We start from the raw sequence: 27,989 nt of genomic DNA on the forward strand, positions 1-27,989 counted from the left end.
GCAGACCGCACGGACTTGACGTGCTTAACACTGATCACTTCCGATGAAAACTTAAAAGATAATGTAACATATTAAAGGTACAGAGATTACACTATTTAATTTAAGCTAACAGGTTGACTGAGAAACCTCTACCCGCAGAATAGCTCGGCGGCAAGAATGGGTAGCTGATATTAATGTTAACAGCTGGAAGACAATAAATAGGAACGTGCCCTCACAATAGCGAAATCACAACTAAAAACTGGCTAAACTTTTCTCTCCTATTGTTTAAATAGCTTCGTTCCCCCTAACTCATTTACAGCCTGGTGAGGAAACGCGAGAGGTAAAAGAGAAAGCAGGAAAGGTTCGCAAATTAAGATAACTATTAATAAAAATAAATAAACCCCTGCATGGCAGGACTTCATTTGTTGCCTTAATTGTTATTATTAACTGGCTTCTGATAAGCAATTTCTGTCTAATTTAAATGATAGACATCTCGAATTATGCAGGATTACTCTGAATCTTATAAATGTTCTCAGATTTCATAAATATTCGAGATTTGGGAAGAGATAGCTTCGAATGTTAAATAAGCATACGTACAATGTTAAGTGAGCACTGGAAGGTCTATAGGAAAATTGCATTGCGGAAGAGATTTCAACTTCATTATATTTTGCATTTGGCAATGTGGACGAGTCAATTAAATTATGTACCGAATTTTAAATAATCATTTAAAAGAATATTGTAGAATAGAGAAACTTACAGGAAATATATTGATGAAGAAAAATTATCTGATAACAAAATAATATTTTGTAGTTAGAAAGATTTGTAATAAATGTAGAAATGTAAAATTAAACAATATTACAGCGACAAAACTTAGGCAAAATAGATCTTTTTTCCCCCTCAGTTTCAAAGCATTCATTATTTCAAATCCGTAATATTAATAACGTATGAGGAGTTACGCATTTCCAAGCGCGTGCTCGTGAGGTAAGGGCTTATCACATCTAGTTCACAAAAGTGGAAGCAATATGACTCGAATCGCAGTATGGGTACAGTTGGTGTTTAATTCTTTATGGTTTTAAAAAAAATCCGAAAGGTTTCAGATTTTAAATTATGTCTAAAGGGGTGTTTTTTTAACATTTTATCTGTTACCTTTATTTATTAAATATCACGTTCTTTGCACTTAAAACATAAAATTCAGTTCAAGAGTTATCTCAAAATAGTTTTAAATTGAGCATTTCTTTAGAATTTCCGATACAGAGTTTCGCGCGCTGGAGATAAAAATGTTTTTTTTTTTCTTTTTTTTCCCCTGTTCAACGTTGCCATTGCTCGCTTTGAAATCCTTGAGCTTGTTATTCAAAAATTCGTTAAAGTTTTACAAAATATGAAATCGATAATAAAACAAATTCCAAATTTGGGCTTCCACATGCCCATATTCCGAGTAGGATTACGTCCTTCAAAATTCAATAGCTCTATGAACCGTTGTTTCATCACAATGCGAGAAATATACATACATTTAGCAGATCTTTCATTATTTAATTTCTTCAAATATAATGCAGGACTCTAACATTTGGTGGCAACAGTTTGAAAAGTGAAACGGACATTTATAGTGAACCAACGTAAAATCGCAAAACGAAAATAACAGTCCTTCAGGGACAAAGCACACCTGGACTAAAAAATAAAAACATCAACATGCATTTTTCATTTGCACCCTAACTAAAATACTTGGACGATAAATTGTCAATTAATCCTCATCACTCCTACGTTTCTCCATTTGCCCCTTAAGTTCTCATTCCTCCGTGCATGCTATCATGTGTAAGTGGTTTACACATCCAATTAACGAAGAGAAAGAATCGAATTGGAATTCCGGCCAAGGTGCAATCGATTTTTGATGTTTTCTGGCTTCGAGAAACTTAATGAGCTCTACAAATTCAGCTTAAAACAACTACAGCAACATACTGTGTGCTTCGATAATAATATGTACGCAACTGAAAGCTTGCAGCTATATGTCGACAATGTGAAATCTGTCATAATCTGGAAAACCGTAATTTTGCTGAACTGCTCAAATAATTCAGGTAGCTGAAAAGGAGAAATTAAGAGTTTTAAAAAAAACTTCTTGCAGACAACAATTGTTAGACAAACATTTTTAGAATGTAATGGTTATGAAGAACTTGACTGTATCTCGCTATTTCGCATAAAGAAACTTTAATGGAATAAGAATTACCAAGTTACTTGCATGGTTATGTTACATTATTTGAAAACGGCAAAGCATACTAGGATTTTTGCTGTTGTTGTGATTAAACTCCCTTGTCCGACCTAATCAAAACAAGCCCATGAATTTGCAAGAAGTGCAAGAGTGAGTCCGTAGTATACAAGAGCCTTGGGCAGCATACAGGTGACAGGTACGACTTTGCCCATTTCCACCCGAACTCTGAGGAAGAGCGCGATGCGGTCTTAGGGTCTCCCATCCCTCTTCGCCTAGCAGAAACCACACGACACGACTTTCGGTTGCCATACATTTAGAATAGCAGCATGCCGTAAAGACACTATACACCCGGCCCTTCAGTACGGTAGTTAGAATCATTTAATCACTATCTCGCAGGGAAGCACCACGCTAACGGTATCTGCCTGAAACAAGAAATACTTTCGTGTAAGACTTTCCAAGTTAAATTAGATTGTATTCAGGTTACACATATCAGAAATTATGAAAACCAACCACTCAGGCAAGCCCGTTCGCCTGAGATTGAAGCCGGGTATAACTCCTAGTATTCAATAGTTTTTATCACTTGGTCACTGATAGGACCTGTACATGCATTAAATTATTATGAGTTATGAACAGCAGGCTACATGTTAGGATTAATAGGGCCCAAATATGCCAAAAAAGGTACTTTTAGTAGATGTTTTCTAGGGCTAATATTACATTAAAAGCTTCCAGATGCGCTTTCTGCTGTGTGAGACAAGATGTCTTAACCCAGCCTTATAATTAAAAGAGAATCCTTGAAGTACTTCTAACAAGGGGCTAATTAGAAGTATGAGTTTAAAGTCAATTAGCTGATATAGTGAATATTACATGCTTTAGAAAATGTTGTATTGAAATTTAACGGAACATAAATTAAAAGATTTAACTGAATGCTTTTAAATGTTCCTATAAATGAACATGAAGTTATGCAATTTATTATATAGTTTCATTATTTTCTCTATGAAGCAAAGGGCAATTGCAACTCGCCTTTTCCCTCCTAGAACTCTACAAGACCTAAAAACAACATTTTTGCAGGAATTGGACTTACTGGCACAGGGACTGCCTCTTTTCAAGAATAAGTTCCCCGTTGTGAAAGTCCCGTTATGAGAACTGTATGTCTATTAGAGAAGCCCATGCACCTTGTTAGCCTCCTTTTCTTCCAATCTTTGCTTTAGACCTTATGGTATCAATGAGCCTTATTATACTAATGAGTGCTCTATAGTATATGTTTTTATATTATATCAACTAATGTCTATACCGAATTTCACTAAAATTTATTAATTCTTTCTAGAGATAATCGACCAGATGTGAAAAACCAGTTTTCAAATTAACTCTTGATAATTCCATGAAGCTGTTCTTATATTTTAACATTATACTGAAAAGGGATCTTCGTTATCGACAGCTCATACCTGACAGTGATAATGGTGAACGAAGGAATTTTTATTATTCATGTATTCTTTAATCCCTCATAACAAAGGTCTGAGGGGTAATTGAAACTGTAGAAATTCCATTGCATGTGCCCTTAAAGAAAAGAAAATAGTAAGAACTAATAACGTATCACTGAATCCAGAAGAAAGAATCAAATAGCTTGAGGTTATTGTACTGAGTGGAAATGAAGAACCTGTTTCTAAATGTTAGCTGTTGTAAAGCACGAGTTAAATAAACATTTGAAGTTTCATTTCCGGATTCATAGTTATTAACTGCCGTATTTGAAGACTAGAAATGTTGGCTAGTGCCGATGCAATATACGAGATACTATAAAAAATTTTCAAATCTGATTTTGTTTTATTTTAATTGCGTCTACTTTTCTTTAATGACAGTTATGCTTAAACTTCGTAGACATATTTCAGAACTCATTATCTCAAAGTGCTACGAGCTTTTTTTTTAATTGATTTTTTTTCTTATTTTTTAAAGCAATATAAGTTAATTGACAGCCATTATACATTGGAAAGCATTAAGATTTATCTACGCGTGTTTATTACGTTTCTTTTAAAATAATGATATGGAAAGCTTCCTGAAAGACAAATAATGAGTTTTTAAATGGTAATAAAATAGTCATTTTATAGGCCTCCCAAAATTTCTAGAAGCAAATAATTCGATGGAGTAATAAACAAACAGCTATTTCGAATGGATCAATGAACTGAGAAAAGCACTGATTAGGAACAAGCAGAAAAAAGATTAAATAACTGCGTAAAATATTAAAAAGATAAATAATGAAAACGTAAGAAACTTAAGGGTAGCTCTAAATGTCGAAGGGTTCTTATTAAACTTGAAAAATATCAAAGAAATTCCTGTTAAATTTCCTCGCAATTTTCTTTTTTATACCAAATACATATTTTTATCCTTTCAAATCACATTTCACTTCTTATCCTTTCAAATTCCCCATTCTTCGTTTGAGATAATCCACTAATTCCAAGTAGCCTTTTGTGGTATGAAACACAGAAACAGGGATTTGCACAGAAATAATTTCTGTAACTTGTGGGAATTTAAAAAAAGTCACTTGAAACTGAAGTTGAGCAATAAGGAATCCTCCTTATTCAAGAACACGAATCATTGAAATACTTATGTGCTTGTTCTTTCTGAGAGAAATGTTGTACGTTATCAAAATACAACAAAAGATTTCTCGTAATCCAGTTTTATTCGAATAGTTATACTTTTAACATACTAAGTAAGCATTTCGTGATATACCACTCTGCGGTTCCAATTTTTTTTTTATCTTCAGAAACAGAGTTTTAATATGCCCATTTATAAACCGATAGAAAACTCCATTTTCTCCCCAATATTTCACCCATTCTTAACTATTGCAGAAAACTTTTCTCCGTGAAAACCTCATACAACAGACAAATATCTGGTTTAAGAATCATATCGATAGAACACAAATTCGTCAGCTACTATGAAGTTAAAAGTCGCTTTCGAATGTCCTTAATCAAATATTTGAAGTATTTTTTGCATTCGTCTACTTAAGCCTCTTTTAGTTGGCCTGCTAAACAATGAAGAATTCAGTGACTGATAAGATTCCTAACCTTAAGTCTTTCGTCAAGAATATATCTAATAATAGATCTTCATTTAGCATCCATTTTACGGAGCGGTGTCTCGATCAGTTCAAATAGTGGCCATTCGGACACAGCGATCTTCATTTTTCCAAGAATCTTGTCCCTTTCTGAATTTATTGAACCCAGCTGTAAGTATGGCTTGTCAAAAGAAAATTTTATAAAACCACTAAACAGGTTTTTAAGTCATTCGCTGTTCATTTAGTTCAACTTTAAAACCATAAAATATTATAGCATGAAAATTCTCAGAATTGAACTCCGTAGTGTTTCTGAACTAAGTGTCAACTAGAAAAGACGAAATAGTTTTCTCGTCAAAAAGCAACTGGTAACAGGTTTTTCTTTACTTATGCCTTGTCAAATGTTCTCTCTGCATGAAAGACAAAGTGTTTTAATGTAGCAGGTGTTTTATATATAAGATTTTAAATTTGCCTGTGGCAGTTCTATTTGAAATGTAAAATAAGTATCATCGTTATCACCTTTCGCAGAAACATTCACCAGAACATATACACGTTTATATTACAGTTCTTGTCATTTCTGGAAGATTTGGAAAAATGTCTTTTTTAAAATCGCTCGAGAATGACTGTCTAATTATTTAAGTAATTCGAAATTAAATTCGAATTTAAGTAATTGGTATGTCTTTGACCCCGTAAAAATTTGATAAGAGAGAACCGTGGAGTCATAGGATGAGAAATCTAGTAAAAGAAGATGGTTGTGGTATAATCTGTTTCTAATCATAGGAACTTAAATTTAATCCCTCAAATAATCTGTACTGAAAATGCGAAATCGCGCTTACGCTGCCCCGCATGTAACACTTCAATCATTTCTTTCTATGGAGAGTGCGCTAATATTCTTTGACAGAGAAATGCAAGATTGCAAGTTTTGTAAGATTCAGGTATTGCGCGTGATATGAATCTTCAGCGAACATTGTGAACAGATTAGCATTTGTTAAACACTGCTAAATTTTACTATCACATATCGCAGGGAAATTTCACGAAGAAACATTAACTACTTGAAAGATATGTGATATTAATAGCAAAGCTAAATAACCGCAAAAATATTTACTTTCTTTTCTTTTCGTGAAATGTGCCGCTAATTGGACTATATAGCTAGAATAACAATGTGTTTGCACAAATATTAGTTTTTTTTTTTTTTTTTTTTTTTTTTTTTTTTTTAAAGGTGGGGACAAAAAAACACGAAATAGTTTTATTTTCACTGGGATTCAAATCATGAATTTCCTGAATTTTCCAAGGTCCAGTTGGACGTATTTCTTTTGACATCACAAGAGGGCACACATGAAGTAATTCTACATCTCTCTATATCTATTTAAGATATGTATTTAACCACTGAAATAATATGTCTAAGAAAGTGTTCTAGTTAAAACTGGTACGTGTTGAAGCATTTCAAAATAAAATGTGTCGGAATATAACATTTTATTTTAATTAATCAGATGCAGATTTATTTCGAAATAGCCACACATTGAAAAGAATACTAAACAGGAAATCTTCTGCACTTAATATCCATTCGTATAATGGATAGAATATTAAGTAGTACATTAAAATATGTATTTGATATAATTTTAAACTATTTTGAAAATATAAATTACTATGCAAACAATAATGGGATACCGTGCTCCATAAAGTAGAGGCTCTGACGCTTGACAAACTCTTTTGCTAATAATTAGTTAACTTTCAAGAGTTACAGAAATGTTATTGCCATCGAAGTGATGTATATACATTAATTGGATACGCAAGCAGCTACAATAATTAAAATATTTGTTGATAACTAATAACCTATCAGTTATGCAAAGCTAAAATAATTAACAATTAGTACTTTAGTAGTTTGAATATTAGCACCTTCGTTATATAAGTAATATTCCTTTCCTGAAAGGCTTTGCTCTATCAGCTGGCTGTTATATTTTAGCTCCAGCGGGAAAACTTTTAATGGATGCTAGTCTGTATTTGATTTAAATTTTAACATGGAATCAGCCCTAACCTCATCGAAGACAATTCTGTAATTTTTAATCCTTTTATTTCCAACTGAGCAAATGAATCGTCGGACGACTAAGAGTCCAATAGGCGTATTCATGCTTACTGGCCGAATAAATCAGCCTTACAAAGCTCAATAAATTTTTGCCACAATGCTCCTGACGTGAGCACTATGAAGTGAACATCCCAAAGGGAGAGCAGGAGTAGGTGGAAGGGAGGGGAGACCAGTATCTCGTGAACAAATCCAAAGAAATTATGAAAGAATGCACGCTTCCCGGGAATCCAAAACGTGGAAGAAATCATAAAATCAAATCAAATAGAAAATGCAGAGTAAGCAGTCAAATGAACGAAAGAAATCAACACTATAAATCAAAGAGACTTCATAAGGAAAAGTATATATGTATATATATATATATATATAATTTAAAGTTAAGTAGTAAGAACAAACGAAAAAAAGACCTATGTAGTGAAAAAGTTTGCGCATTGTGCTGCAAAATTAAGGAAATTAGAAGATAAATTTTAGTACGCACGCTAAAAAGTTACCAAAAACTGTGGCTCCGTGAAAACTTCAACATAAGCATATTTAGTTGCTATGAAATGTGTGAAAAAGGAGAAATATACAACATTTGAATATTTACAAGTCAAATTCATAAAAAATAGTAAGCTATATGCTAAACGAAGTAAGTAGATTTAAAACACAGTAAAATACTAATTAATTAATCGAGGTAAAAATACAAAATAAAAATTAAAATTAAAAAATTAAAATTAAAATTAAGAAGCGGTAAATGGTTAATTAGCCCACTTCGAAGTTCATTTTGGCTCGTCAGGGGAACTTTTTAAAAATAAATTCGAACTAAGCTAACTCCATCACACGTTTCGCCGAAACAGACAACTGAAACTAGCGCATCTTTCGCGTAACTCAGGCCACACATTGGCGCAAAGTCGCCTTTCGACAGAGCAAAAGGTTCCGAATATGATATATTTAAGTGTCATTATTTCTAACGCGCATGCTTAACAATAACTGATATCTGTATTTCATATCTGAAGGGAGAATTTATTCGTTTAATTACTACCAAACTCTAGTCTAGGAAAATTTATAAGGTATTTTCTCACTCCTTTCCGCATGCCTCCGTGGTGTAATTTGAAGCATACTGCTTACGTACTCGAGAGGGACTCAAGTACTTTACAAATGGTACAACGCTAATGACTCTGCAAGTGGCGCCCCAAACTAATAGGTGGTTGATGATAATTCGTCACCACCAATATTTGGCGACTGCATTTAGTAATCCCCAGTCTTCCTTTCAAAGGGGAATTATATAAGGTATTTTCTCCCTAGTTTCAGCATGCCTTCGCGGCGTAACTGGAAGCACACTCGACGCGTATTCGGGAGGTCCAGTGTTCGAGGGCATTGAACATATTTTATGTCTCTTAAAATAACCTAATGACTCTACACATTAAATTTAAATCTAAGAAGTATTTGTTTACGGTTATATCCCAGAAATACTTATTCAGAGTTAATTTTGACTCTTAAAAACTCTGCTGCGCAAAATAACTGAGCATTAATTACCGGTTATAAACCGGTAATCTCTTAGTTAGGATCTTCTATTCCTTTGCGTTAGTTTACTACGTATAACAGCACAGCAAGTTATATTTACGTGATTCACAAAAAAAGAACTGAAGGAAATGACAACTTGAACTGGTAGTCTTTCAACATCATCATATATGTCCTGCTGGTTACGTATTTTTCTTTAAAGCATACTCCCATCCTCCCCAAAAGGGCTGAATTCCCAAATAATTGAATTCTCAGTTTTCTTATATAAGATATTAAGATAATCCAGCCTTACGCTGTTGCAGTGACACAAGCACTTCGATCTAGTTACTTGCCGGTTTTCACTTTAAGTAACGATAAGACTGATTTTTCTTATGATTGCTTGCTTCAATATAGCTGTCGTACATTTATAATAAGAAACGTAACTGATATTTAATACAATAGCTTGAATGAAGAAAATAATAGCTGCAATTCTTCCTCGGCGATGCAGACATTTGAATTTACTTGCACACTGCCATCGTAATAAACATCATAACTTCTTTCGCAACTGAAATATCTAACAAAAGTACAGACATAAACGCACACAGGAGATTATTTAGGCCACTTGTTAGATAAACTGTCTACAAGACAGTTGCCGTTACTGTATAAGGCATTTACTGCTAATATAATCTGTCGTAACTAATTTGCCTGGGTATATGTTTATTAATGTATCAGTGATCAAGTGGATAACACCGTTGCTAGTTTTCACCTAAGTTCAAACACAAGCAAATGCGCTAGCTACATGGGGCTTTCGTGGTTTGTTCGTGTTTAAGAGACGTGTTTATTAGTCAATTTTCTTCAGGAAATCATCCACGAAAGCTGCCTCCCCTTAAGCAGACAGCAGATAGTAATGTGCCATAATCTCCAATAAATCCAACACTGTTGGCCTATTCGCTGGCCATTTCGATCTTGTTTTACTGAATAAGTTTATTCCAATATAGTAAACATACAATATAGCGACTAATAGCATAGTATTTATTAATTTACAACAGCTCTTGCATGGTTGAATGGACATCCTTCGGCTCTCGAAATTAGCTCCTTTTACCAAATAGTGATTCTAAAGAAGATTACCATGATTCAATCGAACATTTCACTCGAATTGTTGAGCCTTAGATCTTCAGCAGACAAGAGTTTTAAAACTTTCTGAACGATCAGCGTCCTGTGGATTGCCCAATTTCAATTATTCAAAGAACAATCCTAAGGGCAATAAACTATGCATTTGTGATAGTCTGAATCTTGAGTAAGCTCGAAAATTGGAATAAATGATTTGAGGATTTGAGTTAGTCGATTTTGATGTAGCTTGAGTAATAGTTTCTCCTACTAAACAATTAGGAGCAAAAATATTTCTTAAATTATAATAGTAAAATTAACTTTCTAAAGAAATATACAGAAAATAATATCTTTTGAAACAGTTAACATCCAGAGAATTTAAAAATATAGAACAACTAAGATGCAAGATTTCTTTCTTGGGATTCATATGGAGACTATGTGACACGAAGTAGAAACCTTATTTAAATCTATTACAATCCACTAAAGCATTTAAATCTCATAATTTATTTGGATAGAGACATATTTCCATTCTAGTAGATTAACCTGCAAAGCAGTTGAACAGAGGTGCAGTAAACATATGCGCTTAAGATAACATGCATGAGCCGCAATGTCAGTGAACGATAACGAAAGTCACAGAATTAAGATTAATTTAGTATGACTGTTTCATTCAACATTTGAAACAAGAATACATTTGACAAATCTTTGAGCTATATTTTCAAAAGCATTTAGTGGGTATAAATTATTTCGATCATTAAGAACTTCTTAAATTAATATACATGATTCTGTAGTCCATTTTTCAGAACTGAACAGTTGTATTTTTATCACAAAAGCAAAATTTTAAATCTAAACTCTAAGGCTGAAACATTGATTATATATCTGTTAATTATTAAACAACTTTTGTAAAGCGAAAGGTATATTATATCTTAACAAAAATTTAACTGTGGTAAACTGATTTTTAACAAACGTTTTGTAGATGCCAAAATCAGTTTCCGTTCATCAACAGATTAAAATGAAACAGAAAACGATCAAAATATTTCCAAAATCTATGAAAATATTTTTTTTAACAAAGAACTGTCATCGCATTCCAATGAAAGATCTGTTGCACATATGTTTCCATTCATGAATTTTTTTAAGAAACATATTAACATACTATCCGTTTTTCCGCATTTAAGACTTTTTATAACAGAAAACGTAATTTCGAAAGAAAATAAAAGATTTTTATTTACCAGAAAGTATATTAGTTTCTTTTCTTAATATGTAATATGAATGACTGAATATCTTAAAGTAAACATATAGTATAAAACATTTTCATATAAAATGTAAAATTTACAGTTCAGCACAGTTGAAATTTTAACTTACCACAGAACATATGCATTTGCGCTGCAGCCAGTGCCATAATTGTAGCTCCTACAAATATCACAAATCTCCAGTGTTCCATAGCAAGTTCGATGATTCTACGTCGAAGAAGAAAAACTCCGACTGAGGAAAGTTTATTCTGACACGCAGAGTTTGCCCCGTGGTAAGATGTTAAAAGTAGGTTAGTAACGAAAAGCGAGTTAAATGGAACATATTGTCCCGCCTTTTGGGTTTCTCCAAACGACTTTCACCGATGAACTGGCTTTGTTGAAAGTGAATACAAGGTCATCTTTTTCATCTTTAAATAGCTTTTAAATAATATAGAAGATAATTATTTTCATAATATATAATATCTAACGTAGTTTTGAATGGCCAGAACTTTGCGGAAGTAGAGTGTGATACAAAAAATATTCTTTTAATTTTCCTTGTTGAAAAAAAAAAAAAAAAAAAAAAAAAAAATTTTAAAGTCGCATTTTAAAATGTTAAAATGTAATTGGAAACTTTCTAATTCTTTTTTTGTTTTGTTTTGTTTTTCTGAACAACATAAGGGATATAATTTAAGAGCAGCTGAAGTTTAATGTCTTCCTGCAGGTGATATACACTTACGTATTATTGAAATAATAATACATTTAGAAATGATTGAATTTAGGCTTTAGGATACATTTCGTACAATTTCATAAAACTTATGGAGTATGCTTATGAATTTCAGTATTTGTTAAATAACATAAATTTTAAGGAATGCACCATACTTGTGTAACTATTTGGTTCTCCTATTATTATGATTTCTGTGTTCTATGACAGTTTACCTGTTGCAGTAATGATAATAGTAGTAAATACTATTGAAATTTTTATAAACAAACATTCCCGTTTCAGTGACTGAAATTTGCTTTTCTCTTATGTAATAGAATTAAAAATCTTCCTTTTACTAAAATAGTCATTCGTTTAAAATATTTACATACAAAATTTGTCGGGCAGTTCTATTTGAAACGTAAAAAATTACCGCATGGCCATCTTCGAAGAAACACCGATACGCACAGTTGCTCCAGTACTCCGAATATTCCTATAAATATCAGTATAATCCCTCTTTTTGGACCAGTTGTGTTGTTTGTATAGCTTAAATTTCCAGAAAACGTTGACTCTGTAAAGCCATCTTGGTAAGAGAAAAACAAAGGAGTTGAAAGCTGAGAAAGCTGGCGAATAAGAAAGTTCAAGAATGACAGGGATACTCAAAATACGGTATCATGCTGAACTGTCGAAGGATACCTTTAACCCGATTATACTACAGTATAAATTACATTCCGAATGATTACCTTTCACACAATTCTTTCATTCTGAGAATGATCCAATAGCCAAATTAATTATTATAAGTTTCATATAGGCAACATACTTATTCGCAAATTTTAATAACAGAGTAAAATTTCGACCTGTAGAGAATATAAACCAACGAATTATATCTGCAAAGTTATTCAGCGGCGTTCTGAAATTATATTACATTTTGAATTCTAAAATATTTTGCTCAATACTGATCAAACTACGATAATTTAAATGCGATTGTAATCGACGACATTCACTTTTTGAAATGCCGAAATGCAGAAGGATGACAATCCGAAACCAGTTCCGCAAAAGTAAAATCTTTGTAATAACAGTTTGCTGAATTTCTCTCAGTGGATGGTGATTTGCAAGTTATCCAAATCATAAAAATTTTTTGGTTAATCTTCGGATTATGGTAACTTGGCGATTATTTGGCGACCAACCCTGCTACAGCAACCTGCTAGTTTTTTTTTTTTTTTTTTTTTTTTTTTTTTTTTGGACGCTATTTTGTTTTCACGAAGTAAAGGCCCCCTTTTTTTTTAACTCAACATTTTTTTTTCAACAATTTGCTAGCCGAATTACGCTTATGCTAGAACTTTTATAGAACAAAAGTGCTTAATCATGACGAAGATTAGGTGCGAAATTGGGAGAAAGTGCAGAATCGTCCACTGCTTGCCGCGTTTTTAAGAATTGCACATACACGGTATCCATGTACACGTCGACCTATTATCACTTAAAAAAACATCCCAGAATTGCACAAAAATGGCATTGCGCACACTCTTGACTTTATCCATGTACACTGCTAAAGTCCTAGCTAGTAACCTTTATCGCCTTACCAAAATGTCGCCAAACTACCTGTTACCATATTCCAACGATTAGCCAAATTTTTAAAAACACTCAATTTTCCAAATATTTTAAATGCATCTTTTTGACTTCTTAAGGTGGAGTTACAAGCATTTTCCATTAATAAGAATGCTAGTTCATACATTACATTTAATATTTTTGGAAATCTGAGCAATATCAAAATGTTCCTGGTTTTTTTTTTTTTTTTTTTTTTTTTTTTTTTTTTTTTTTTTTTCCATATCACTCGTTCTATTTATTTTGGCAGTAAAAAGACAAAGCAGTTCTTATATTAAACTACTAGCCATTAAATTTTATGTCATGAAAGAAACAGTTTGCAGAATCATATGGGTTTTACAAATGCCTTATAATGAAAGAAAGACATAATTAAAATTTCAGGTAGTTTTGAAATATAGAACATGCAGAAATCATTATTCCGAGCAAGCATCTTTAGCGACAATGACAGTTATTATACGACTGGTCATGGAGTCGAACAGGCTTTGGATGGCAGTTACGAGTATTGAAGACCATGCAACTTCAGGTCTATAGTACAGTTTCTCTATAGTATTGAATGAATTGTGTTGAAGAGGCAATCTTTGAAGCCGCTGAATAAGCATTTTCATTTTCTTAGAGATATACTTTTAAATTATTTATTAAACGTGTGAAATTCTCTTGTTTCCGGTAGGCTGCGGTTCTCCCACACTAAATTCTGAATCGTGCAATCACGAGTTCTTCAGAGACGAGGCATAACACATTAAATCCCCCCCCCGCAAATGGAAAACGAGTAAAAGTTAGTTCCAAATGAAAAATCAACATTTCAATCCATCCTTTAACACAGCTTCGAAGTGTTATTATTCGTCATTATAATGCGCAATGCAATGAAATGCTTATCATTTGTATATCTCAGCACGCTCTACATTTCATGCAAATTTCAAGTTTGTTGTATGCCTCCTTTACATTGTAGAAGTTCTAATGACGGTGTTTTTATCGTTCCCTTTTCTTCAGCATTCTTTCGTTAAGTACAAGCGGTATCAAACTTCTGAAACCCTCACGACACGATAATAATTTTAGAAACAGAATAAAAAACGATAGAAGCTGATTCATTTGCTGTTTAACACGTTCTAGCGAAGAAATCGCCATAGCCAACTTACGGAGTGTGATCTTCTATTACTATGAAACTATGGATAAGAAATTAAAAATATTTAAGAACATCATCTATGCATAAACCATGTGATTGCATGCCATTGAAGTAGTAAGTGCAGGTAACGGGGAGCCCAAAGGATGCCACCATGAAGTAATAGAACAATAGATGACGTAAGAGAACAATAGGTAACGTAACAGGGGGTGCGTCTTTGATGTGGCGCCTCCACCATCTTGGATCACGTGACAGCCGGAAGTGACGTTGACAGATGGGATGACGTTGATGGAATGACATCATCAAAGTTTCGTTTTTATTCTGTGGCAACAATTTTATATTTTCAAAGTTTTTATTTTTTGTGGCAACGAGCTCTTGAACCACGTGTTTGGCATGCTATCCGTTTGATTTTATTATTTTTAATTATTTAACACTTGATTAATTATTTAATACGTCATTAATTTTAACTTTTTAAATATTAACTATTATTTTTAACTACATCATTATTAACATCATTATTTTAGTTATTACCTTGCATTAATTTTTATTGAATTTAATATCATTTTCCCTGAAATTTAAAAAATAGCTCCACAAGCGAGATTCGAACCCGCCATCTCTGAGATGAAAGACCTGAACGTTACTACGCGGCTACCCGGTCGTCTTATCAGACTTGTTATTTGAAACCCTCTTTGTCCCTTTGACTTATTTGCACCTTTGATGTCATGAGGCTGATAGTCTGCGCATGCGCTTTGACATGAAAACTGCATCACACATTTGTTTTTACACGACGGCTAGGATTTCTTTTGGTTTCTTAATCATTACTTTCATTACTTTATTCATTGCTGTTTTAAATGTAAGATTTTCCCACAGTTTAATTTTTTTATTATTAAGATATTTTTAATTGTTTTCACTTTTCATCTCATTCTTATTATTTTTTAAGTTATAAGTTAATTTATTAATTTTTGATTTAAGATGTTTTTCCTTTCCAAAGCATAAATTTTATTTTTAACTTTCGCAAATTGACGTTTATTTCTACAAAAGTGAATTTACATTTTCTTTTTACTTTGCAAAAGTTTTTTTTTTTTTTTCAACACACAGCGGCTGATACTATTAAAAAAATTCTGGCTCGGGCATACTAAAGAAACCAAACAATTTCCCATTATAATGTAACCGTAAAAATGGGCGACTTATTTCCCAGTCTCCCCTTCTAAAGTGGAAAAACCACAAATTCAGATGACTTTTTAAAAAAAATATTTTGATTTACTCATTAGTCTGACAGTTACGTAAAATTTAAAAATAAATTTTAAAAAGCGCACACAACCACCGGAATTCGTGATATCTGTACGTACGACAGAATAAAAGGGCTCTTTTTCCCAAAACGGATTGAAAATGAGTTTTAAAAGGATTTTTTTTCGTGACATCTGTATATACGTATGTAAACGCAACTTTACATACGTATTATAGTTGAAAGCTGAGAAAGCTGGCGAATAAGAAAATTCAAGAATGACAGGGATACTCAAAATACGGTATCATGCTGAACTGTCGAAGGATACCTTTAACCCGTTATACTACAGTATAAATTACATTCCGAATGATTACCTTTCACACAATTCTTTCATTCTGAGAATGATCCAATAGCCAAATTAATTATTATAAGTTTCATATAGGCAACATACTTATTCGCAAATTTTAATAACAGAGTAAAATTTCGACCTGTAGAGAATATAAACCAACGAATTATATCTGCAAAGTTATTCAGCGGCGTTCTGAAATTATATTACATTTTGAATTCTAAAATATTTTGCTCAATACTGATCATGAATTTACATTTTCTTTTTACTTTGCAAAAGTTTTTTTTTTTTTTTTTTTTTTTCAAATTTATTCCTTTTCGTATTTTTACTTTATTATTTTTATATTTAACTTTCTTTTTGGTTTTACAAAAGTAATATTTATTTTTACGAATTGAATTTTTCCTTTTCACTTTTTTATTTTGCAAAAGTTTTTTTTCCAAAATTTATTCCTTTTCGTATTTTTACTTTACTTTATTTTAATTTTTTGTTTAAACTTAGTGTTTTGTTTGAGTGTAGTTTGAGCATCAAGAGATATGTTTGTTCTCAGTTAAAAGTAAAGGGTTATATATATTTCAGTTAATGGGAAACGTAAGGTTTGACCCAAAGAAGGCAGCTTCCCTGATAATTCGAAAAGGGATTTTAAAATTTAATAAAACATAAAACTTCCAGCTGATATTTTACAAAATTATATACAGAGTAATTCAAAATGAACATAGCAATTACAAACGGCTCCAACTACTTAGTTGAAAAGAATTTATCGATAAGAATTACACTGAATGTAAAAGTTCAAAATTTTATTTACATGCTTTATAAATGTTCGGTGTGACACCCCTTGGTAACACGGACAACATCTTAACGGTAGTCCATTTTACACCATACATTCTGAAGCATATCTGAGGGCATTAACTCAAACGCATTAGAAATGTGCATTTTGACATTCTGGAATTGTTTTCGGCAAAAGAAGTACAAACAAAAGGTCTTTCACATAATCCCATAGAAAGAAATCGCAAGATATCAAGTCTGGAGATCTAGGTAGCCAAGAACATGAAATATCGACGGCATCTCCAGTTCGACCTATCGAACGCTTGGAAGATGCTGGTTTAAAAATGTACGAACCTCCGTACACCAATGTGGGGTGCTCAGTTTTGCTGAAAAATGTAATCCATGAAATCTGCATCTAGTTGTGAAATCCGCTTGCTCAAGAATGTCAAGTAAAACGTTTGCTGTAATACTTCATTCAGTGAAGAAACCGGACCGTTCAATTTATGTTCAGAGATCACGCAGAACACGTTAACTTTCGATGAGTCAGGCAGGCTGATGTTCAATTACACTGCAAAGCTTCTGCGTACCCCATATTCGAATGTTGTGCCGCTGAACCTTGCTCTTATTTGGAAAGTTGCTTTATCGTTAAAAATGAGACGTTCAGCCAATTGTTTCGTCCTCGATGGCTTTCAGAATAATTCATACGTTTGACGTAGCCTTCTTGTTTCAATTTCTGCGGATGCTGAATTACGTACTGTTTCATTTTCAACCTCTTTCTGAGAACATGCCAAACCGTTGTTTGCGCGCTTGTAACACCCTACTGCTTAGTGCATAGATTTCCGCGGACTCCGCTCATACCTGAAGGGTATGAGCGAAGCGCAGGGAATACCTGAAGAGTATTTACAGCATACCTGAAAGGTATGAGCGGCTTTCAACGTTTTTCGCTGATACATATGTCCATCCGGTAGTTTTTGCTATGCACAAACATCCTTTTGTTCAAACATCTTATGCCATCTGCGCATGTTGTTGACATTCGGAGGTACTTGATTGTGCAACTGAGGAAATTTTCTCTGCACTGGGATGAATGAACAACGCTTGTTAAGTTCTAACCCTCAGAAGGACTTCTATACAGGATCTGCCATTCTCACTTATAAGCCGCATTGAACCGTGATTTTCGACCGTTGCGTAGCCTGAACTCGCGGCTACGCAGGCTTCTGATTCATTGCGTTTGCGCCACAATTAATGAAACTTTTAATTTCCATCTACATTCTCGTAATTCTTACCTATAAACTTTTTTCAATCAAATAGTTATAGCCGTTTGTAATCACTATATTCATTTTGAATCACCCTGTGTATTATATATCTGTGGGATTCAAAAACATAAGAGTCGCAGAGCAGACCGAAATAATCAGAATTTGGGAATGAATGTGTTGGCAGAAACAAGATGTTGAAGTGATCCAGGGCGCTGCTGAGTAGTAGATAAAAGCATTTTGTTGGTGTGAATTGTCATTTCCCGCAGGAATTTCCAATGGTATTCTACCTTCAGTTGCATTCCGTTAATGAGGGAGTTTTTTTGGAACACTATATACTAATGCTCTACTGCTCGAAGTCCCACTGCCATTTTTTCTCTTACCAAAATTAAAGGCAAGTTAAAATTAAAAAAGGTAGAGAACTGAAACTAAAGGGAGTGGTTACTACGAGTGAACTTTCGCCACAGTGGCATCGTTTAAAAGTGGTAGTCAAAAAACAAAAGCTGTTGTCTGAAATTCCAGCAATGACGTTAGCACTAAGCAACATATTATGAAAATAAAAATTTACTTTTAATAATGAATTATGCATTAAGACTTAATCCTTAATTTAGGAGTGGCATGAAATAGCATTTCCGTAAATGAAAAATGTCAAATTTCGCAGTTCTATAAATGTTGAGTAGAAAAGTAGAAAACAATGCTTTTAAGCTGATATTTTTCTAATATTACTTTTTAAAAATTTCCATTCAAAAGTTAGCTTGAAATTAGCTATTAAACATATTTGGTTTCGATTTTTAAATCGAACGGTTTGTATCACAGTTAATGAAGGATATGAGCATATTTATTGAGAAATTCTACGGCGAGTATAAAAAGAAAAGAATCTCAAGAGCAAAGTTGTTTTTCTATCGTTCTTCCGCTAAAACTAGAAAATCTTCGAAAATAGACTGCTAAGTTCAGAGCTATTTTAATCTACACCTTAAGTGACCTAAAACGTAAGTGTGCTTTTTAAGGAATATTTTAAAAAGTTTTCAACAGATTAGCATTGGAAATGAAATATTATATATTTTTCGTGCATACTTATTTTAACATCTGTAAAATCCAGTATATTTATCATTCTTCTCCCTCCCCTCAAGTTCAAAATTTTTGCAAAAGATATTTCATCAACTATTACAGTCGGAATGAAGCGGGTATGCGGACCCGTAGTTCATAAAAGGGCAGAAAAACGAGGTCGCACAAAGTTAAAAGGGTTGTTTTCAGGGAGAAATTCCACAGAGCTGCCTTTTGAAACGCTATTTTTATAATTACATTAAAAAAAAAAAAAAAAAAAAAAAAAGAAGACTTCCACTATTAGCTGTATGTACGTATAGATTCTAAAATACACTGTTTATGCAAAAGTTGGAACACGTGTTTCTTTGCTAAATTAAAACAATTAATTCCGAATTTTTAAAATGTTATCGCAATATTATTTATCGTTACGCATACGCATATTCGTGCAATAGCACCACTTTACTTTTTCTTTCGTACTGCTTGTTGCAATTTGAAGCAACACATATATTATGCATGCTGACTGATAGTTTGAGGGACTAGTCGGTTGCGCGACCAGCCGTCTAAAATACTCGTAGCTGCTGTAAGTAAGAAAAATATGCAATGATTTTAATGAGTCTAGATCGTGCAATTTCACGGGTCCAGCTATCAATTAATAATAATTGTGGTGAAGAATTGCATTTATTCTTTTTATTAAATCGCTTAAGTTGTTAATTAATAACAGAAAGATTAAATTTTAAAGCAATATTAAATATATTATACTTTTCCGAATAGCAACAGACGGAGTTGTGAAAAATGAAAATATTTTATTTCGGCAGTTGCAACACATTTCTTTTAATTCCCTGAATTTATTAAATTCGAAAGATAAATGTTATCTTACACTTTGCCGAAAGGCTACACATTTCTTTAAAATCGCGGAGTTTTCTGATTCAGTTTGAAGCATAAATATTTTCTGATTCGCCAAGTAGCAACACGTTGCTTTTAAATCGCTGAGTTGATTAATCATAAATTCATAAAATTCACACAAAATATTATGGATTAAAATAAATGGAAAGCAAATTTGAAATTCAGAATTTTGGCTTCGAAATGTCCATGTTCGGGTGAAGGACAATGAGTTTTTAAAATTTGGTGGATCTAGGTACCACCGTTTTTCCCCAATTTAAGGAGCAAGCATATATATATATATACAGATTCTTCATTATTTAATAATAGAGAGTAAAAGCATCACATAAATGTGTTGATATTTATGCAAACAATAATTAAACCGCTTTCTCTAATCTACTAAAAGTCATATATTTAGTTCAATTATAATATGGGCATTGCGTAAGTATATTATTTTCTATGAATAATCAAATTCGAAAAAATTAAAATTCAGTGTATGCTATACCGAAATTGAAAACTCGCTATCATCGTAAACATAAATTTCAAACCTGTGAAAATGAAATCTGTGTGTATTAACTAAATAAGAATGTATTTATTTGAAGGCCTGCTCAAATTCTCGTTTAAGAGCTGAATTTTAAGACACGAAAATTGAAATTTAATTTATTGATATCTTACAAAATCGCCACGTATTTCGCCCTATTGTTTCAGGTAAATGGGTTAAATGGTTTAAAATGGAAAATACAGAGATGACAGCAGGGCACGGTGACAAAGATTATAAGCAATTCCCATTTTCTCACCCGTTTCCCCTTTCCTTGTGTCACTCAGTATATAGGATCTTCAACTCAACTACTTTGAAAATCCAAACAGGTGTGTTTTCCACTGTTTTAAATATGACAGTACTACTTTGTAAATAATCCAAAGATATTTTTTTGACAAATTCCAGGTAGCAGTCAAATTATTGACTGCCACCTTGGAAAGCAACACGACGTACGACCATTTCTAGCAAATATACATTAATTTTTCTCTTCAGTGTATACGTATTAATTAATTAAAATTTTTGTGTAAAACTGCAGCCAAAAATATTAAGTTCTGAATTACATCAAGAGATAAAAAGCAGATTTTTCATTTTTGACGAGATCATGGGTTCCTCACTTTTTGTTTGTAGGGTGTTTTAGAAAGTTACATATCTAAATCTGCAGCGCAGCAAGCAAACAAATCCGAGATTTTTTTCTGTAAGAGATAGTCCTTTATTTAAAGCAAATTTTCCTTCGACAAATTAAGTTGCTCAACTGGTTTGGAAAAAAAATTCTTTAAGATTTAATAATTCGGATTTACAGCTCTTTGTAATCTTGATGCAATTACTGTTGTAATACTGAATTTCAGTCTTTTTTCATTATTATTTATTCAATTTAATAAAAGAAGCGATAAAGCTAAATGTGTGTCAAGGAAATCTGTGGTCTCAGGAAAGAATAAATGATATTATTTTTTGCAAGAAAAGGACTTTGACTTGGATAGCAAAATAATTTTCAACCTACGTTATAGATTATTACCGTTATTATTTAGTTTTATTAGAAGACAGTCTCCAGTTTCTTAGCAATTGTTCTATTAATTATCAAGATTGAATTCTGGAAAAGTCCTTCTGCTTTCCAGAATACTTTCTTTTCTCCCCCTTTTTTTTTATAGCTTTGAACAGGTGTTACTGCTTTCGGTTATTGCTAAATCATATCCGTTTCAAACGAACAATAGAAACAAAAGATTACGCAGTTAGTAGTCAATAATAGAACCTTTTATTTAAATTACGTTACTGCGTTAGGAAAGTTGTCTGAAAATAGCAGTTTCATTTGTCACTACTGCAATTACTATTCCAGGCAACTTCCCGATGTAATTGTGTGCGATAGTTTATTATTCCATTGTATCTCCTTTAGTTACATATTTATCAAAATTTTCAACTTACAACATTGCTTTCGGGCAGTGTTTCGGCTTTAGTGTTCACAGGAAATGAAGAAGACATTATTCAGGAAGATTAGTAAAATGACTGCTGCACAAAGCTTTTTTTCTCTCCTTTTTCCTTCTAATGGTGAACAGCTGTAAATTTTATTCGAGACAGATTTTTACCATGCAGAAATATGGAATCTGCATCTCCCCATGCCCGTAATTCAACTTTTAGATAGTACGAAGCAAAATGGTAATTGAAAACTACCATTCCTGGGATTAGAGCGAAAAACAAGGAATTTTGTTTTATTTAACTGGTTTGTAACTAGATTTAAAAGCCGATGTGGACACCAGATGTACGGTCTTGTACGGCTATTGAATTATATCTATTTTTTGTTGCACTTCACTTAAACTTATCTCCTCCACTTATTCTAACTTAATTAAACCGATTCCTCAAGAAAAGTTGAAAATGACATCAAAAACTGCGAATTTTGAAAGTAAATACCCCAGTCAGTTTTTGTAGAACGAGTCTTTTTTTTTTTTTTTTTTTTTTTTCCATAGCGAATATAAAACTTACACAAATATAAGTATACGAGTTGTCAAGGCAAGTTGAAAATGACATCAAAAATTGCAAATTTTGGAATTAATTACCCTATAAATTTTTGTCGTACGGTAATCAAACTTCTTTAATTTTATTTTTTCATAATCAGCATAAAAGTTTCCGCAATATAAGTGTAGGAATTGGTAGACCGCATTAAAAGTTAGATTTCCAAAATTAATTTTGTTAAATATGACACTGCCAATTTTCGTCATTTAAAATACTTCTGTATTTTTGCTGAGCTTCATTTAACCTTGCTTCCTCGAATTATTCTGTTGTTCTGACTAATCTCGCTTTTCTGATTTTAGAACAAGCACACGAAATTCATCCTGACTAGGAGGCAAGATTGCGCCTGTCGTTGGCAACAGCCTTGGGCACCACACAGGAGATAATATGATTTTTCTCAGTTCCGCTTCCAATTTTGGAGGACAGTACCCCAGGGAGGGATGGTTTCAAAGGCTTTCCACCCCTTTTTCCCTTGCCAGCAACCTCTCAATATGACTTTTGGATGCCGCATATTTAGAGAGCTACCATGCGCCACGGACACTATACATTCACAAACATCCATGCCTTTTCTGCGATCGAACTCGGGCCCTTCGTACAGCAGTCAGAGTCACTAACCATTTTCCGGTTGGGCGACTCGAATTATTCTAACTTAATTAATCGATTCCTCAAAGCAAGTTGTAAATTTCATCAAAAACTGAAAATTTTGAAATTAAGTATCCCGGTCAGTTTCGTCATTTAAAACATTTTTGTAACTGGAAGTATAGGACTACGACCAAAGGTTGCGAAAATAAAGGACGGAAACTAATAGTTTTTGAGTTATGCCAGATACGTGTTAGCAATTAATTAGTTCCTTTATTAAAAACACATTCCGTCAAACATTAATTGTTAGATACTTACTTTATTCAGAAACATTACCGTCAACATTACTGCTCAAAAACATTACAGTTCAAATTATTATCGTTCTGGAAAAAAAAAAAAAAAAACTGTTGTTGCCAATCGTGAAAATACATTTTAAATAAAATTAATACGTTGCGTTTACATTCGGGCATCCTGACTTAGTTACGACCTCGGAACATTAAGAACTTATATTTAAAAAAATTAAATCTGTAATATTAATGTTTATGGTTCGAAAGTCTTTAGCTGTCATATAGATTCAGCGTCGTTTTCTATTCTTTTTCCGTGTCCTAGTTTTAGTAATATGCGGCGTGTTGTTATCGTTATCCCCAGTAACACTAATGTCATCACCATCATCATCGTCTTCTTCTGATTCAGCTTGACACTGCCATGACTTTAATTGGCTCACATGAGCTGTCGTACTAAAGAAATGTCCTTTCACCTTCTCTTCTGATTGAGTCACTCTATAGGTATCACTTGGTAAAACTTCTGTAACTACCAAAGGTCCTCGATACTTTTGTTGTGTTTTGGTTGATTCTCCAGTTGATTTAGGTACTCTTCTCATAACTACTATTTCTCCTCGTTCGAATGTTAAAGAATTGCTTTTCTTCTTGTCATAATTTGCTTTCATTTTCATCTGCATATCTTCAATTCTCTTTCTAGCTTCATTTTGTAAGATTACTGGATTCATTTGCGTCTTCATCTGTAATCATCCTCATCAATCCGTCGTTAAATTTTGGTGAATAACCGTGAAGCATTTCGAAAGGAGTTTTATTTGTAGTCTTATTTATCATATTGTTTAGATTTCTTTCGCATTCCTTAATCTTTTTGTCCCAGTCTCTCTGATTCGGATTTTCCATACTCGTTTTAATCGTAGCCAAAATTGTTCGATTTGCTCTTTCCACCATTCGATTACTACTTGGATGTTGAGTTGAATTGAGTGTATGACTGATTCCATTATTTTGACAGTACTTTCGAAATTCCTTCGCTGTGAAACATGTTCCTCTATCACTGATAATTTTTTCTGGTAACCCAAAATCATCTACAAAACTCTTCAATGCAACTAACACATACTTGGTTGCAGTACTTTTCATAGGATATAAGCGTGTAAATCTCGTAAAATTATCAATTATTACAAATAATTCTGTATTTCCTCTTGAACTTTTTACGAATGGTCCTAAATGATCTATATGTATAATTGCAAAAGGTCTTCTACCAGGTCTAATTGGATGCAGTACTCCTTGTTTCTTACCACTAGGCAGTTTATTTACTAGGCATTCGAAACACATCGAAATGTGACGCATAACATATCGTTTCATTCCTTTAAACCAGTATGATTCCTTGATTTTGGCAACAGTTCTGTCTGCTGAAAAATGTCCCAAAAGATCGTGAATTTTACTACAATACCTTTTCTCATCGATTTAGGTATGACATATAACAATTTCTTCTTTTCCTGATCTTTCACTTTACGAAACAATCGATTATTCTTCAAGACGTAATTTTCAGTTACATATTTCTCTGCATTCGTTCTATCATTTATCTTTTTCTTTAAAATGTCTATTAATTTGCGTAATTCTGGATCTGAATGCTGAATCATAAGAATTTGTTCATCTATCGTTAGCGTTAAACAAACTTCCAAGTTGTTTTCAATTATAGAGTCTAAAGTTTCTTCTGGCTGATCAACTGGCGATCGGCTCAATGCATCTATGTGATTCATTCTTTTGCCTTGCCTGTACTTTATTTCAAGATTGTATTCCTGGATCAGATTACTCCACCTTGCTATCTGAGGATTTGAAGTTTTCTTCGCGTTTAAATAAACTAAAGCTTGGCAGTCTGTAATTACCGTAAATCGGATTCCAATTAAAAATTGTCGAAGTCGTGTCAAAGTCCAAACTATAGCCATTAATTCTAATTTGCTTGAATGATAATTCTTTTCTGTTTCTGTTGTTCCTTTACACAATAAACTAAATGCCACTTTCTATCTTCACCTTTTTGCAACAGCATTCCTGCCAGTCCTTTGTTGCTCGCGTCTGTGTGCACTTCAGTGTCTGCTTCGGGATTATATAATGCTAGTATTGGTTCATTCGTTAAATGATCCTTTTAAGTACTGAATGCTTCCTGCTGATCTTCGTTCCAACGAAATGTTTCATCCTTCCTCGTCAGTCTCGTCAGCGGCTCAGCTTTCTCTGCGTATTTCGGTACAAACCTTCTAAAGAAACTTGTAAGACCTAAAAATTTTTTAACTTCATGTTCATTGGTTGGTTTAGGAAAGTTTAATATGGCTCGTACTTTTCTTGGTCCAGGTTGCATACCATTTGATTTTATTGGAAATCCCAAATACTCAACTTCATCTTTTCCAAATTCGCATTTTGTCAGTTTCAATGTCAGCATTGCTTCTCTCAATGTATCAAACACTTTCCTAAGTTTTTCCATCATTTCTTCCCAAGATTTAGCCGGAATTAATATGTCGTCCAAATAGCACAATACTTCTTTATTAAGCAACGGACCTAAAACTTGATTCATAAGTCTCTGAAATTCTGCAGGTGCATTAGCTAACCCAAAGATCATATGTTCAAATTGACCAGTATCATCTGGAGTGATGAAAGCTGTTTTCAGCTTCGCTTCTTCAGTTAAAGGAATCTGCAAATATCCATGAGCTAAGCCCAATGTAGTGAAAACTTTACACTCACTAAGACATTCAAGGAGATCATCTATCCTAGGGAGTGGAAATTTATCTTTAACAGTTTGCGAATTCAACTTTCTATAATCTATCACTAATCGTAATTCACCTGTTTTTTTCTTTACGAGTAAAACTGGACTAGCATACCGAGATCTTGTTTCAGTAACAATTCCATATTTCTTCCATTCATTTATTATCTTCTTTATAGAAGCACGCTCTTCGGCATTGGTTTTATACGACTTCATGCAAATAGGCTTACTCCCTTCAATTTCTTTAATATCCATTTTTGTTAAGTTTGTACACCCTAATTCCTCCATATTTAATGCAAAACAATCTCGATACTCATTTATCAAATGTAAAACTTCCTGTTTTCTCTCTGGCGTAATATTGTTATTAACTTTAATTTCTTCTAAAGTAATCGGTCTCCTAAACTTCTTAATTTCATTTATTATCAGTATTTCCTTTTGACTTGAATTTTCAGTTTTCTGATCTGAACTTGGTTCAACTAATTCTGCTACTTCCGCTCTACCGATAAATTGATTCTCTTTCAAAATTAGTTTTCGATCGCTGTAGTTAATGACTGGTATCACTGTTTCTCCCTGTATTACTTCCAATAATGAGCCTAACTCATCTTCCGATCCACTTATTAAAACATAACCGTTATTTATTTCATCAGTTTTAACTTTCACGAAATTAACCGTATTACTTTCGATTTGAGTTTCTTGGGAAGCCTTCAGTTTAATTCGCGGAGTGTTGCTATCATTTTGCAACTGTGAAAATGGGCAGTCATTAGCATAGCGTATGTGCAAGGTATTACCTATCTTGGCGTATGCAATATGTGGTAAATCAATCCATGTTCGACCAACTAATAAGTCGCATGGTTGCGTTTCATCTCCTACAATTAGAACTGTAATGTCCTTTCCTTCCACATTATCAATCTCTAAGTTAACAGTTACTTTTCCCAATGTTCTAGCGGCTGGTTTATTCTGGTTCCCAAAGCCAAACAATTCCTTCACATCAGGTTTTACATAAGATTCAGTCTCTTAGCCGCAGACTGTTTCAATAAACACGAACTAGAACCCGTATCTATGATTGCACTAATTACTTCCCCATTATTGATGCGAGCATACTTTAAATATACAGCTGGTGAAACACCTGAATTCTGGTCCACGGATAAATTATTTTTAACATTTATCAAGTCTGGATTCTTAGACGTACACTTTTTAAAAGTATGACCCTTTTCATTACATTTCCTGCAAATAATTTCTTTTTTAGGCTGTGGACAATCCGTCGCTATATGTCCATAATCATTACCATTGAAGCATTTCGGCTCACCCTTTTCATTGCGGATGCCAGAATTATATTCCCTTTTCCTTTCGTCTGTTTTATAAATTTTATCTCTCAGATTGTATTTATTATCAAAACTGTTTTTAAAACCCACTTTGAAATTACCATATGTCTGCATGGAATCGTTAACATTTCTTTGTCTTGAATACTGATTATAAGATCCTTCATAAAATTTAGAACCAGATTTGGGCTTTGAATTATGCCTAAAAGTTTTATTTTCTACTTGAAGTACTTTTATCCCTGCCCGAATATTTTCATATTCATCTAGTTTTTCAGCCAACTCTTCAGGATTAATGAATTTAGACCAATCATCAATGAAATGGTCTCGGATAGCAGCGGGGACCCTTTTCTTTAATTGATCAGTAATAATAAGTTGTTTTAAAGATTCAAAATCTGTTACATTTAATCTAGCAAGCCACTCTTCAAAATAAATTTTTAATTCAAACGTGAAGTCCTTCCACGTATTACGCAATGTTTTAATATGATCAACGAAGTTTTG

At 33.1% G+C, this 27,989-nt stretch overlaps 1 protein-coding gene across 1 annotated transcript in view; it reads right to left on the reverse strand.

The window, feature by feature from the left end:
* LOC118187343 (uncharacterized) overlaps positions 1-11,410 on the reverse strand; it is a 38,906-nt gene extending 27,496 nt beyond the window's left edge. The window contains exon 1 of the mRNA XM_035357540.2: positions 11,245-11,410. Within this exon, the coding sequence (XP_035213431.1) occupies positions 11,245-11,323 (79 nt within the window). The 5' untranslated portion in view covers positions 11,324-11,410. The remainder of the gene's footprint in view (positions 1-11,244) is intronic.
* Between the last annotated feature and the right edge of the window lie 16,579 nt (positions 11,411-27,989).

This window comes from Stegodyphus dumicola, chromosome 4 (assembly GCF_044657685.1).
Source record: "Stegodyphus dumicola isolate Sdum_Otavi_A_Nest chromosome 4, ASM4465768v1".
Classification (NCBI taxonomy): domain Eukaryota; kingdom Metazoa; phylum Arthropoda; class Arachnida; order Araneae; family Eresidae; genus Stegodyphus; species Stegodyphus dumicola.